This window comes from Ananas comosus, linkage group 19 (assembly GCF_001540865.1).
Source record: "Ananas comosus cultivar F153 linkage group 19, ASM154086v1, whole genome shotgun sequence".
Lineage (NCBI taxonomy): Eukaryota > Viridiplantae > Streptophyta > Magnoliopsida > Poales > Bromeliaceae > Ananas > Ananas comosus.
The window spans coordinates 8,930,969-8,946,422 of record NC_033639.1 but is presented as its reverse complement, the minus strand read 5'-3'; the positions used below and the strand labels follow the sequence as shown (position 1 = coordinate 8,946,422).

The following is a 15,454-nucleotide window of genomic DNA, read 5'->3' as shown; positions in this document are numbered from 1 at the left end:
TATGCAAGCTCAGAAGAAACAAATTTAAGTCAAGATACAAAAAAAGATGCTTAAAGGGTTTTCATGTTACTGCTACTCTGCTACCCTAATGATTAGTACAGAATTGTGTCAGCAAAAGAATAACACAAAGTAAAAGAGCATGACAACTAGCAAAACTTTGTATCCCATGTTAGTCCCCTATCACCCCTCTCTTTCTCTGCTCCCCTGTAGCATTCTCTCCTCCTGAGGTCACTGTCACCTCTCTCTCTCTCTCTCTCTCTCTCTCTCTCTCTCTCTCTCTACTTTTCCTTTATCATTCTCATCATTCCATTCCATAAAGAGCTGTGTGCATAGCTGAAGCATTAGAGGTTGCACCCTGGTAATTATAGAAGTAAGAAGGTGCAGTACCCCAGCTCCCCACATTACTATTTGAGCTCTCATAGTTCCCTCCCATAACAATAGGTGTGGCATAAGGAATGTTTGAACATGCACTGCTACTACTACTACTCCCCCTATTATCATGCATTTGGTGAGCCATTGCACCACCACCACTCCACATAACCCCACCACCATAACTGTTGCCACCACCACCACCACCACCACTACTAGCTGAAAAATCCACATTAACCCCGGAACCGAACACTTCGAAGCCCGATGATGCGTTGTAGAGCTCTTGTTGGTGGTAGTGGTGCGCGAGGAGAGACCAGTAGTCTTGGCCACCTTGCGATGGCGCCTCCGCGCTTCTCCCGGGCCTGAGTTCGGATGCGGATGTCATCGAGGATGCGTCCGATGAGACCTTCGATGCCTTGGAAGATAGACTCCCGATCGGCAGGTCGCTGTTGAGTATGGCCTCCACATCGTAGCGGCTCATGTCGAAGTTGGTCACCGCATTGAGGCCCCGAAATTTGATCGCTGCTATGTCGTAGGCCTCCGCCGCTTCCTCCTGTGTGCCTACGAACACAAATTTAATTGTAAAATTTCGATTTACTTAATTGTAAAGTTAATGAAAATGCTAAGGCATTGCTTGGTTACACTATTTTTTTTCCCCTTTATTTTATGTTTGAACTCAAATTTTACCAGTCTCAATAGCTTGCAAGCTCATTTAACTTCTTTAATTAATAAGGCACAAATGTAGAAAAGTTTGCTACTAAATTTTAATTTTCATTGGTACCAAGAAAACCAAAGAGATTTATAGATTGGAAACAACTAACCATCCTTTGGTGCATTAAATAAAATAAAAATTTAGAACAAAGACAATGCAAAGCATAACCAAGTTAACAAGCTAAAATATTTTTTCAATTGTCAAGCGGATCGATCACTTACTGAAAGTGCCTAGATAGAGGTCCTTGTTGCCGGCTACTCGGCCGATCCTCGCCTGCCAACGGCCATGTTGGTGGTGCCTGTCGAATCATATATGTATTCATAAAATTTATGCATAAGAAAGAAACTACGTTAAGCATCAACTAATATTCAAAAACATATTGAAAGAGATGGATGTTCTAACCTTGTTACTCCTCTATATATGGAAGCTCCTCTAGAGAACCCACTACTCTTTCTGTATAGGAAAAAAAAAAAGAAAAAGATGAGGTCACAAATAAACCCACATATCCAAAGACTCCTCTATGGACGTGCTGCATTTGCATGTTACATGCATGTATGCATGCAAGGGTTTGCGTACCTTCGCAGAGAGGCCACAAACTCTTGGCGCGTCATGGTCTTCATCTCCTCCAACTCCTTCTCGTAATTCGACACCTATATACGATACGAAATACGTATTAATACACTTTTCTATATGTTGAGATTTTGATTTTAGTCTCTAGAGGGAGCGTGGTGTGGTCGCTTACAGGGAAGTTCGTGGTCGCGTTTGGACCCCAGTATTTGAGCGCCGCGAGGTCGTACGCTCTCGCCGCCTTTTCCTCTTTGTCATAGCCACCTAAAATATTTTCAAGTTCAAAAAATGTTTAAGAACTACTCTTTTTTTTTTTTTTGCAAGAGATCAAATATTGAAATTTATATCAAATGTATAACATTGTGAATCATATGGAAGAGCCTTTTTAAAATCTGTGCTAATTCTAATTGGATCGCCATTCGCGAGTATCCTGAATAAAGCTTTTTAGTGTATGTTGGATCTCATTTATACTTTCGGTCATTGATATTTTTTGTGTATATAACATTTTGCAAATAGATCGCTTCAAAAACTTTCTTTATATATAACTAAAAGCTGAGCTAAGATTTTAAGCTCTAAATACAAAAGCTTCACTGTAAATTAAACTTTTACTTTATATCATGCTCTCTTTTAATTAATTGCGTAACTCAAATTATAATCTTAGATGAAATTTTACCTAAGTAGACTGAGAGAGATGCATGGTCAGGAGCCGCCCAATCAGAACGCGCCACGTAGATGAAACCAGGAAAAAAAAAAAGAGCAAAAGGGTGCGCACGTTAGTGAAAAGTAAAGGATCAAATCTAAAATGCGCAGGGACCGGCGCAGGTTAGTGTGATCTTTACACGCTACCTTGGCGCCCTTTTCGGCTTTGACCCTCCCGGCGACAGCTATTGTCCCAGAGGTGCGCCTCATACCGGCCCGTCCACCTGTGCCTATTTACCAAAATAGCCCCACCCAATCAGCAAATTCCCAAAATACGCCCCTGCGACTTTTCTCTTCCGGTTATACCCCTCTTAATATTTTAGCCAAACGAAGCTACGTACGTACGCGCGCACACGTACGCGTGCTCACCTCGTAACCCCACGGTAAATGGAGGTGCGTTGACCGAAAGTTGACTCCTCCGCCACCCTCCTCGGCTCCGCCGCGGCGGCGGAGTGGAGAAGGCTTCGAAGAGGCCATGATGGTGAGAGAGGGAGAAAGAGAGCCAGTTGTGCGCGGAGCCCTCCATTCGAGCCTCTTAATTTACTCCGCACTAAGCTTACTGTTTTCTCACAGCTGAGAGAGCAAACAAAGCGAAAGAAGAAGAAGAAGAAGAAGAGCGAAGAAGAAGAGTTGAGGGTGAGGATGGTGTTATAGAAAGCGGAGAGTGGAAGGAGAAGAAGAAGAAGAAGATGAATATGAAGATGAGAGAGAAAGAGAGCACGGCGAGGATTATTGTATACATAAACAAATAAAAGAGTATTAATATAAGAGAGAGAGAGAGAGAGAGAGAGAGAGAGAGAGAGAGAAATAGTTAATTAGTGAGTTTATTTAAGAATAAGATAAGAGGGAGAGGGGGATTAGAAGATGGGGTGGGGGTGGGGATGGGGGGGACAACTGGAAGCTTTTCACGGGAGCGCCTGGTCGGTCCGCTTGACCGAAATTAGGGTTTGCAATCGTTCCCATGCGCCTGCGAAGCACTTTTGGTAATTATGTTCTCGCCACGCACCAAGGACGAGCATCGTGGATAAAATTTCAGTAGGGAGCTCTCAAAAGATATTTTATTGGAGATCTCTTGATCCCCCAGCTATAATTAGTTTTGCCTCATTCCAATCTTTCATTGAACGTATTTTAATACTAAAATCTAAAAAATAAAATTTGAATCCTAGATAAGGCATCGTTAGATAACTTCCTACTGCAGTGTTTTTTTGAGGATTGTAGGCGTCATTAGATTCATTGAATTTGGTCAAGTTCAGTAAATAAATAAATAATTTATAAGTATTTATAAATTCTCTAATATTAAAATCATATCTAAGAGAAGGATTTAGCACCTTGTAGGTGTTATAATTTACCATAGGTTATGTACAGAAAATTAAGTTTCTATATTTTTAAAAGTATCAAATCATTGGTGTTTATAGATTTTTGGTATTTGAATGAAGATTCATAGGGTTAAAATAATAGTAATCTCCTAGAGTTGAGTGGGTGTGGTTGGCAGAATAGTATAATTTAAGAGATAGATATGATAAAAAAAAATAGATCTAATAGTGAAAAACTTATAAAAGAGATCTACAATAATAAATTAAGTTTGGAGGTGTTTGGATGCATGTAAAAGAGATCTGAAAAGAATCTTGGGCCGAAAACTAACCCACAATCGATCACTTTTTGGTTATAATCATACAACTTTATATCATCCAACGGTTCATGTTTCTCTACTCGTTTCATCAACCCTCTTTTTATATAGCAAATTCTAAAAAAAAAAAAAAAAAAAAACTGAAGGATAAGATTACAAATTTTGGATTAAGAGTTGTAACGTTACAATCCTCTTTGGGTTGTGGACTTTAGCATTTCTCTTTTTAGAATGGTTGGTTTCACATATAGAAAAAACTATATTACGTATAAAAATATATATAACTATTAATTAGCCTTAGCTTTAGTTATAATAAATGAAACGATAATTATATTCAACATATACTATCAATTGCGTGTATTTGAAATGCATAGGAGGAAATAAACTCAGTATCTATGCTTCATGCAAAAAATCGATTACTCTAAAAATTTAAACTATTAAAAAATATTATTATTATAATTTTATATTCAATACTTTAAATAAAATATATGCATGTCCTACAAACTATACATTTTCATCCTATACCAAAACCTCAATAAATTAAAATAAATTTTATTCTCATAAAAACTTTTCTTTTACAAATTAAGCATATATGCTTTTATTTTTTTTATTTCTTAGCCTTTTGTAGCACCTGTTATATATATATATATATATATATATATATATATAAACATTGTTCTCTAGCAGTTTACGTTTTTAGATAATAACGATTATTTTATTTAAGTTAACATGGTATCAAACAGGAGATCCTAAGCTTGCGTCGTACCAAACTCTTATCATTACTAACTTCCTCTTATTTAATTTAAATTTATGTTTTGGACTTATCAAAATGCATGTTTCGAACTCAGTCGCGCGTTAAGAAGAGTATTGAATATAATATTAAACACGGGAGAAAAGGAGATCGAGCCTACAAGTAAGTTAATTTAGGAGTTAATTTAGATGTACCGAGCACGGGAACCACGAGAGAAAAGGAGGGAACAAGTGTCGTTTGAATGGGGCCACAGCGTTTCTTTTTTCCTTCATCCTCTCTGTTCCCCTTTGTTCTCTCCCTAATCACTTATAAATTCCCTTCAATACACGTACGAACTAATTAACTTTTTAGAGAATCCATTACAATTAATTCAATGAGTGTGTTACCTCTTATAATCTCCAAGACAAAAGGTCCAACGCAGAAGCTTAACCTGATAGGTAGAGAAAATATTCTTTGTATTTAAAACAGTTGTACGAGAATTAGATAGACGAACCAGTAAAGAAACTGGACTGTACGTACATAAAAGAAGTGTGTGTGAAGCAACCTTTGATACCATGTTAAAATATATTCTGAACTCAAAATTTTAAGCTAATTAATGGATATAAGTTATGATTATTTTAATTTGTATTAATTAGTTGGGGTCTAGAGATGGGAGCGAAAGGAGAGGATACATGCATGCAAGTCGCGGTGGATCCCACGGTGGGTCGACAGCGTCTGATCAAAATCACATGGTGATAGCGAGAGCTCTGTGTGCGTGCTTTGAAGCTGATGATCTACGAAGTGATCCTGTATAGCACCTAGATATATTGGCTTAAAAGGGTCAGTATCTTGTTCTGTAGTAGGAGGTCAGATTAGATCGAGTTATGTTCGAAATGACATGAGGCTGGATTGGACTAAGTTATGTTCAAAGTGGCGTGAGATTGGTTGGGCCGAGTCACAATCGAGACTAGTAGAGTGCTGTATCTATATGTTTTAAGTGAATTGGTTGCGTATTTCTAACTGCTCGAACTTTTAGGATTAGTGGCTAGCGTCAGCGATCCGACAACCTATATATGCTCTAGTTAATTTGTTAGTGTGTGTATATATATATGGTATATACTGATCAGCTTCATGCATGCATTACTACGTTGATTAATATTAACTCTAGTGTTATATATAGCGAAGAGCTTGGATCTATATCCTTATCAATAATGGCGGTAATTCAGGATTCTACGTACATACATCGTATAGAATGATGTATAATTTCTAGATTAAATCTTAGTTTCTAAATTATTGCTTGAGTTTTACTCTGATTATTTTTTGTTTTATTGCATTATAGCACTCAAACTTTTAAAATACTCTTCTAGCTATTTGCTTTCTACTTCGAAATTAAGTGATAAAAATTTAACAGGACATGTTATATAAGTCAATATAAGCTTATAATTAATATTTCTAACAACAACAATGTGTTATAATCCTTCTAATTCATCAAAATTTATAAGGGCTTATGAATAAGAAACTAATTCTGCAAATCATGAGTTTTTTTTTTTTTTTTTTTGACATTGCACGCATAAGTTTACAAATGAGTGACATGCTCGATTTTAACTCTCAAAAATATAATATAAAATTGTTTGAAATTTTCAATAAAGTATTGCTCAAAACCAGTAAGTAAATATCACTACATCAAACAACACGTACAGTAACTTTATTACAAAGCTAAGATTAATGAAGGTCTATCATGGAGACATTATGAGTCTCACAGTGACCATGGCCTTTCTCAACTCTTAAAATTGTATACAAGTCTTTTATAGTAAAAATCAAAATATTATAAATTTTATTTTTTAGGGCGGGCCAAATTGAAATTTCTTTTACAAATTTTGGAGAAATTCTACTTATACACCATCAAAGAGAGTTTAGATCTTATACTCATATTCTAGGGTTTATAAAAATTCAAATAATTTTTAATAAAAATAAAAAAAGTTGATGCGATAAATCGAGAATTAATGACTTTTGGATAAAGTGGTTGAAGATCTATACCCCACTTTGGAACGTACCAGCAGTATTGCTCTAGAATTTGCGCTCCCAATCTTTTCTTGAACCCTCGGGCCCTTTCGCTCCATTGTGATCTCTAGTCTTATTCCTCGAGCACATCTTTTCTGCCGTCATCGGCAATAGCTGGCCGACGAACCCGACAAACTTTTTTCCTCCTCTTTGAGTTCTAATTCATGGCTTAGTCGCTCGGTCTAATAATCATAATTTAAGCAAACTCAAGCATGGCTACTTATAGTTTGTTCAATAGGTAGCATGTGTATCTTGTTTTCTAAACTACATACTACAAAAATTTAGGTCTTTTGCGATTCACAACATTTGTTGCTACGGGATATGCGTAGAAAACTATACATTTGGTGGCTGGTGGTGAGTCAAACCAAAAATATATAGAAAGTAGATAATCTTTGTGTGGAGGATCATTCCCCCACGTTGTTCCTACATGAGAAAAAGCTTAACAAAAAGATCACCATCATATGCACATCCCATGCTGATATTATAGATTATTCTTCAGGGAGTTGAATATTTATGTATTCCTAAGTAGATACAGGATATACAGCTTTGCATGTGTTACACGCACATAGTAGAGTACATTTATGCGATTTTTTGTCACACTTTTTAGGTCAAGTCATTTCACATTCGGATAACTTGGTCTTTAATTCATACACCTCACCTTAAAATATTATTTTCTAATAGATTAAGATTTTAGAAAAAATGATTGCTTCATATGGTATCGGAGTAAGCATGAAATTCTCGTAGGTTCCGAGCAAAAACTGGACGTTGAGTATTAAAAAAAAAAAAAAAAAAATCTATGTGCAAATCACACGAATTAAAGCAAAAACTGGTTAGGTAGAAAAAAATCACTTGTCTGAGGCCTAACTTGGTAATATACATGGCGGCTAAAAATATTATTTTTATAATTTGGGAGGTCTAAAAAAATTAAAAGAGCTACGGAGTTTTCCTCATCTAATGCTATAAAATTATGGTGACAACAACCATAAAAAAAAATGTAGTCCATCACGTGCTTTTTCCGAAGTCGTTGCCACTATAATTTTATAATATAAAATGAGGCAAAAAGTGAAATGTATTTTTAAATTTTTTTTTGGACCATCCAAAAATATAAAATTAAATAATAATTTTAATCACCACATTACCAAACTAAGTGTAGCTAGTTATTAATATGCAGATTGTCGCCTTGTTAACTTATTGGGTGTTGAGAAATGGGTCTACAAAGGGGTTACAAATTTACAATCGAGGCTAAGGCCCACAAGCAAGTTTTTCATCATATATCCTATGTGGCGTGGCTCAACCAATCACAACTGACGCAATTGACGACTTTACGGGCGACGTCACGACCAACGCAACTGACCCATCACCTCCTCCTCAGTGTGGAAGGATTGGACGCAACTGACGACTTCACGAGCGACGTCACAAGTCTTTGGGCCGAAATTTCCAACAACCCAGTTGATTCGCTGAGAAAACAACGTTTGACTCTTCTAGCGGCGATTTGGTGGGTGGTTTGAACGGATAGAAACATCTCCGTTTTCCGAGGAAAGCGGCCCGATGCTTTCCGGTCTCTTAAACGTGTTAAATTACTGATCTACAACTGGACCGCACTGCTCTGATGTGCCATTAGACCCTCTTTCCCTCTTTCTTTTCTCACCTTACCTCTTCTTTTTTGCTTTTTAATTTTATCTCTTTTTGCTGGTTCTACGTATGGAGGCCTTAACTGCTTCCATCTTGTACACTTAGTTCATTTTGCTTAATAAATGAAGCAGATAATGTGCTACCTATTTCTCAAAAAAAAAATCACAACTGTCTCCTAAAATTCACCCATCCCATTATTATGGTTTATAAAAAAAAAAATTTGTTATACTTTTCTCTCGAAAGTATGTATTTGATTGGTTATATATTGCTGACGTGGTGTGGCGGTTAAACAGAAAATTTTCTCTGGTCCCAAATAACTTAGATCACACAAAAAAATAAAAAATAAAAAGAGAGAAATAGAGGGAGAAAATGGGCCCATTTTCACTCCTCTCGTTGCGCATCCCCCATTTCGCAAAATGTGGTCCCACGTAGGCCATAAACGTAATCTTGGACCCATTTTTAATTGGGCTAGGCCAGGTTTGGCCCACTAACCACCCAATGACCTCTTACGAAGGTGTTCATAAAGTTTTTTGTTGTTTTTTTTTTAGAGTAATTTCACCAAATATTTAAAGTATCCAATCAAGTACATTCATATTATACATTATATAAAAGATACAAACAAGAATTTTAAATTATTATTTTAATATTATAGTTATTATATTGACTCTGATTATACTGTGCTTTATTCATACACAGAAGATTGATTTTTCGTGTCAAATCACAATCGAGATTTGTGAATTAGTTATCTTCTTAATTTTTACGAGTTTTGTTTGTTGCGTAAATTTGTGTAGATGCTGGAATGTTGGTGTTCATGCAATAATTTGTCCTAAACTTTAGACACCCCCTCCAATTGTTCCATCCAAATTGCCCTCCCCTCCCTCTTTCCCTCCTAACCAATCACTCAAATATATCTATCATACACTACTTAAACCTTCTTTATATATACTTAACCCCCTTCCTCATCCCTTAATCTCTCCTCATCCATCCATCTCTCTCTCTCTCTCTCTCTCTCTCTCTCTCTCTCTCTATATCAACCATGGCTTCAACCCTCCCCTTCATGCTCCTGCTCCTCCTCCTCGTCCCCGCCTTCGCCGGCGCATTCAACATCACCACGATCCTCTCGCAATTCCCCGACTTCTCGGCCCTCAATAACCTCCTCTCGCGGACCGGCCTCGCCGCGGAGATCAACCGCCGTGACACCCTCACGGTGCTCGCGGCCGACAACGCGGCGGTCTCCGCGGCCGCGGGCCGGCCGCTGGACCTCATCAAGAAGGTCCTCAGCCTCCACGTCGTCCTCGACTACTACGACGATGCGAAGCTGCGCAAGATGACGAACCGCACCGCCGCCCTCCCCACCCTCTTCCAGGCCTCCGGCCTGGCGTCGGGCCTCGCCGGCTTCTTGAACGTGACCGACATGCCCAACGGCGACGTCGCCTTCGGCTCCGCCGTGCCCGGCGCCCCCCTCTCCTCCAAGTTTGTGAAGGTGCTCGTCACGCACCCCTACAGCATCTCCGTGCTCCAGCTGAGCAGCGTCATAGTCCCCCCGGGGGTCTCCGCCGGGACCAATAACACGCAAAGCGCGCCGACTCCCTCACCGAACGCCGCCCCCGTGCCGGCCCCTGCGCCGTCGAGGCCGAAGCCGAGGGCGCCTACGATGCCGCCGACGCCGGCGCCCGTGAGCGGGGGACCGATACCGTCGCCGATCGGGAGCCCCCCGATTCCGAAGGCGCCGATCGCTTCACCTCCCGCGCCGGTCGCTTACCGCGTCTCTCCGGCGAATGCGCCCGGCCCGGTTGCAGGGGGCGATGCGGCGGCGATGACGACGCGTGAGGTGGCCGGGAGAATTGGCATTGTGGTGGCCTTTGTTGCTGCGCTTGGTGGTGTTCTCTGATTGAATTTATTTATTAGTAATTAGTGTGTGTGTTTTTTTTTTTTTTTAAATAATTTAGGGGATTTAATTATGTGTTCCCAAGCTATAAATCTCCATTTGGGTTCACGTACGTACGTAGGAGGTGTTTAGAAGCTTATGTATAAGCATGCATGCAAACTTGATTGGTTGCATGGAGTTGAATATTTGTCTCTTGTGAAAAGAGATCAATAAGACAAGTTTTGCAGATTAATCAATTTTTAATTATTTAGATTAGATTTATGGTATATTCACATGGATATGTACATAACCTCGTTCATAAAATAAGTTTTATAAGTTAAAAAAACGACTAGGTCAAGAATATTTGGAATAACAGATATGAAATATGCTGTGAAATTTGGAATCAAACTTAAAACCTCTAATAACAAAAGAGACTCAAAACTAGTTCTAATACCATGTTACTCAAAATATCAACTTAATTATAGAAATTGACCCAAAATTAGTTTTATGGAAATATGAAACAAAATATTTCATAAAAGCTTGCTTTCTTTAGTACCAAATTGGACGGAAAATTGAAAAATTGAATTTTCAAGGAAAACTTTTTCTTAGAATTCCTCACCAATTTTTTTTTTTTTAGTGAATTGTGGGTTATTTTTTTTATAATTAACAAGTATTCGAGGGCTGAGCCCAGCGTAATCGGCCCAGCCCAAAGTTCAAGTCAATTCCGAGCTTGAGTTGGTTGGGCTAAACCATCTCAATGCAACGTTTAGATGCATGGAATATTCTATTTGGTGTTTAGAATTAAATTGAATAAAATAAAATTTTACAGCCTCCAAAAGTGCCACTACATATGACATTCCTAAAATTTGGAATAATACTATATATAAATATAAAATATAATAGTACTAAATTTCTTAACCCAACAATAATAATATTTTGAATGACAGTTATATCTAAAAAATTAAGAAGATTAAATGTGTTAGGACTAAATTAAGAGGAGAGGGACGATCGAGAGAGAATAGAAAAAGAAATATAAATAATTTGATATGTTCACTAAAAATTCAGGTCGAATCTTTAAAAACTAAAAATAGAAAAGATTTGTTTTTATAAAAATATAAAATCAATAAATTTTTTAATGCAAATTAGCCTTTGGTGTACTATAATTATCAGTCTCGCGAATTGCATGAACTGTTCAATAACTATACTTCAAATCATCATATTAATAAAATACTGTAAAAATATAGTATAGCTCGTGATTAAATTTAGGAAAAATTTCAAAAAACCCCCCTGTGGTTTCGTAGTTTCTCACTTTGCCCTCCTGTGGTTTAAAATGTATCAAATTGCCCCCCTGTGGTTTTGTTTTTATCTTTCCGGTAGCTTTTTCGTTAATATTTTATTAAATTATATACAAAAAACTTCAGATACCTATCTAGATTTATCAAATATTCATTTTAGTACATTTTAATTTTAACTTTATCACTGATTTAAGAAAAAAATATAATAAAATTGATAAAAAAAAGAGAAAAAAGAAACCACAGGGGAGCAAATTGATACATTTTAAACCACGGGAGGGCAAAGTAAGAAACTACGAAACCACAGGGGGGTTTTTGAAATGAGAAACTACGAAACCATGGGGGGGCAAAGTGAGGAACTATAAAAATATTTTGATAGAGTATTATTGACTTAGATATCGCTTGTAAAACGACAACTGAGTTAATTAGTGGCTTAGTGCTAACCATCCTCGTTATTTTTAGAACATTAATCAAATGCTTATTTAAACATACGAATGTTTTTAATTGGGGTATGTATATGTGTAGCTGGGCCATCTATCAATATATATATATATATATAGCAGTCTATGCAGTATTTTGATATTTGGAGTGGCCAGAAATATTGTACCATTTTAAGAATTTGGTGTGGTGATGATTATATATATATATCTACAGTGTTATTATAGTATATAATTTTTATTGTACTCTTTTAGTAAATCTACTGTAGTTGAATTTTCGTAATCTTTTTCGACAGAATTTGTTGACGCTTCGTATATATAAGGTGTAACCTTGTGCATACGGTGGGTCTATTGATATAAACCCGGAACTTCCGCTGCAATCCGGGATGTGATAAAAATATGTACTCTTCTATTGTAGTAAGAAGCAAATTTCTTACTACTCCGTGTATAGAATTTTTTACGGGCACGTAGTTTCATCCATCTGCTAATTTTTAGTATAATTAATTCGTGTCGTCTGATATAGATGGTGCAGATTAATTTCGCTAAAATCTATAAGCGCTAAAATCTATATGTTGGTACCCATTGTAGTAAAGGAATTTGTGTCCACATGGAAGTAATTTAAGGGTGCTTCTTCAATTGTGATCGGGGATTCGGGGGCACTGCATTTAATACAACTTAAAGCTAATGTACATTATGTACTGAGTTTATTCCCCAACATAGATTTCAAAATCTTCTCTTATTAGATATGATAATCGCTGGTTCTTTGGCTCTATCTAAATGCATAAATTGTTTATCTTACACATTTTGTTATCATTTATTTTAAAATAAAAATAAAGTTAAAATTTTATTCACACTTCAATAAAAAATATTAAAAAATAATGATATGTGTGTTCAGGTGAAGAGGAGATGAGTTGGCTACAGGTTAGTGGTACGTTAATTCTAAGTCAACTAAAATGATGAGCGCGTGTTGTTTGTGTGCTATGTTGTTAATTGGTATCATCGTATTCTATTCAGTGTCGAAATTTTTATAGAAAAATAAAAATAAAGTAACAAAAAGAAGAAAAAAAAAAAACACAACTTAATTATAAAAGCACAAAGTAGAAGATGCAAATGCACGGTTTTATTGTTTTGCGATTCGTGTATTTCACATGATGAACTACAGATTCAACCACAACAGTGACTGACCACAAAAAAAAAAAGAGATTTTTTTTAAATATTTAGCGATGCTTAAAAGCGTTTCAATATAGTCTAGCATCGTATTTGAAAGCGTCGGTTAAAATTCGGCAAATAAAGTGTACGAAAATTAAAAATAAAGAAATTTTTGCATATAGCTTTCTGTAAAGATATCAAATAGTAAATATATTCCTACATTAGTTTAAGTTATCAGATTTATCCTCCAACAATTCTACCGTTTGTAAATATAAATTTAGATAATCATAAGTTAAAAAAACTAACCATAATTAGCTAAAAGATAAAATGAATTTTTCACCTTTTGTATATATAATTTGTATTGCAATGTTGAGTTTCGTCATCTTTCTCACCCTCTCGTTTTTTATTCAAAACGACGGCAAGATTTATAGCGGTGGTGATGTCAAAGGCGAGATCTTCGCTTGCAGCAAAAATAAAATACGCCACACATTCCATGGCAAAGATGAGGAAAGAGAAAAAAAGAAAGAAAGCTTCTATATAGAGAGAAAAAGTTTTTTATAAAGAGAAATTTGTAAGGGCAAAATTATCATGTTACGCACATGTTGTTAAAAAAACTAATGGTAATAAATCAGATGAGTAAATATGAACGTTATTTTTTTTTTTTTTAGAGATAGGCAGCACGCTACCCGTTTTATTTATTTTATTTAGAAATAAACTTAGCTGGAAATGTGAATCAAGGATTCGAACTTGGGATCTCGGATACCAACCACTAAACCTTTTGTCACTTGCTCTAGGGATAGTCAGTTTAATTACTGAACTTTTGAAGGAATAAATCTGATAATTTAAACTTTGTAAGGATATATCTGCTATTTGGTATATTTATGAAAAATTGTATAAAATTAACCCTAAAAATAATAGTAAAATTTATCATTTAATAAATTAGTGTGAAACAATAGAAAATTTATATGGCGATATTTTTTGAGGCACTAGTATTTAATTTCTATATTGTAGGGACGTTTTTTCCTCTTGAAAAACCTTCTTATATTGAAATTTTTCTTTAATGATGTGGTGGACCAGGTCCACGGCAAAAATGGTTTCCTATGCATATTTGGGCACCGTTATTCGGTGGCCAACGCAAACCACGGACGGTGACGGATACTTCCAACGTCGGCTTTAAAATCTGGGTAGTTGTTGGTTGAGAGAAATGTTGGAAACGTACAACTATTTCTATGAAATGACAATTTAGCCCCTAAATTTTTTATTCAAAAAGCTACAGGAAAATTTTAATTCTTTAGCATTTACACATTGCACCTTATTACCCCTTATTAAAATGTTATATTTTATTATTTGTAAATTTTATATTTTTATGTTACTATATATGCGAATTCATTAATTATTACGCAGAATTAAAGTTCATCCTTAATAAATCTAGCAATTAGGTCCTCCAAAAATTACTAATTACTCTATTGTGTCCCAGTTAATTTCTTCCTCGTGCTTTGCGAGAATTAGAGAACAGTCCAAATCTTGCATTGACTATCTTAAGTTTTCCATTAATCTAAAGATATAAAATGAGAAAAAAAATTATAGAATTTTTCGCACAATTTAGCACATGGTGCTCCACAATCACGTCATTTTATTTATTTTCGCTCGACATTTTTATGATAACTATTTTGTTATACTGTAAAGATCTATCGTGGATAATTAGTTTGCAATGACAAAGTGGTAGCTGTTGTTTTGCTCTTTAATTCTTAGTATTTTTTTAACTAAATCTTTATAGTTAAAAATACTATTAATTTTAATAAATATTTTAACGGCATAAAAATTAACGGCATTTTTAACAGCAAAATTTAATCAAAATAAATAATAAAAAGTTCAATGACCAAAGAAAAGAACTAAGTATATATTGGGAACCAATGGCTAAAAACATTATGTTAATTTAAATGGGCCAACATCCTGCCATGTGGCGGGAGGCTATGTTGGGCCGAGTCATGTTCAAGGTGGCGTGAGGCTAGGTAGGCCGAGTCATGTTCGAAATGGCATGAGACTGATTGGCCCGAGTCACAATCGAGATCCGTGGGCGCTGTATCTGTACGCTTTAAGTGAATTGGTTCCGTATTTCTAACAACTCGAGTTTTTGAGATTAATGGTTAGCGCCAACGATCCGACAAGTGGTATCAGAGTTGGAGGGTCACGGGTTCGATTCCCGCATGCAGCTGGAGGGGTGATTGTTGGCTTAAATGGGCCAGTATCCTGTGGGCGCTGTATACAGGGGTATTTGTTGGCTTAAATGGGCCAGTATCCTGTGGGCGCTGTAT

General features: G+C 36.3%; 2 protein-coding genes across 2 annotated transcripts; one reads left to right on the top strand and one right to left on the bottom strand.

Moving 5' to 3' along the window:
* On the bottom strand, positions 1 to 3,366 carry LOC109724797 (AP2-like ethylene-responsive transcription factor AIL5). Its single transcript, XM_020253726.1, has 9 exons — positions 3,257 to 3,366; positions 2,717 to 2,920; positions 2,495 to 2,577; positions 2,322 to 2,330; positions 1,824 to 1,912; positions 1,658 to 1,731; positions 1,484 to 1,534; positions 1,303 to 1,379; positions 1 to 930 (listed from the first exon to the last, which is right to left on the bottom strand). Exons 1-9 carry the CDS (start codon positions 3,364 to 3,366, stop codon positions 302 to 304), a joined length of 1,326 nt encoding a protein of 441 aa, XP_020109315.1. The 3' UTR covers positions 1 to 301.
* On the top strand, positions 9,371 to 10,502 carry LOC109725157 (fasciclin-like arabinogalactan protein 14). The gene has a single exon (XM_020254245.1). The coding sequence runs from the start codon at positions 9,431 to 9,433 to the stop codon at positions 10,283 to 10,285; it is 855 nt and encodes a 284-aa protein (XP_020109834.1). The 5' UTR covers positions 9,371 to 9,430; the 3' UTR covers positions 10,286 to 10,502.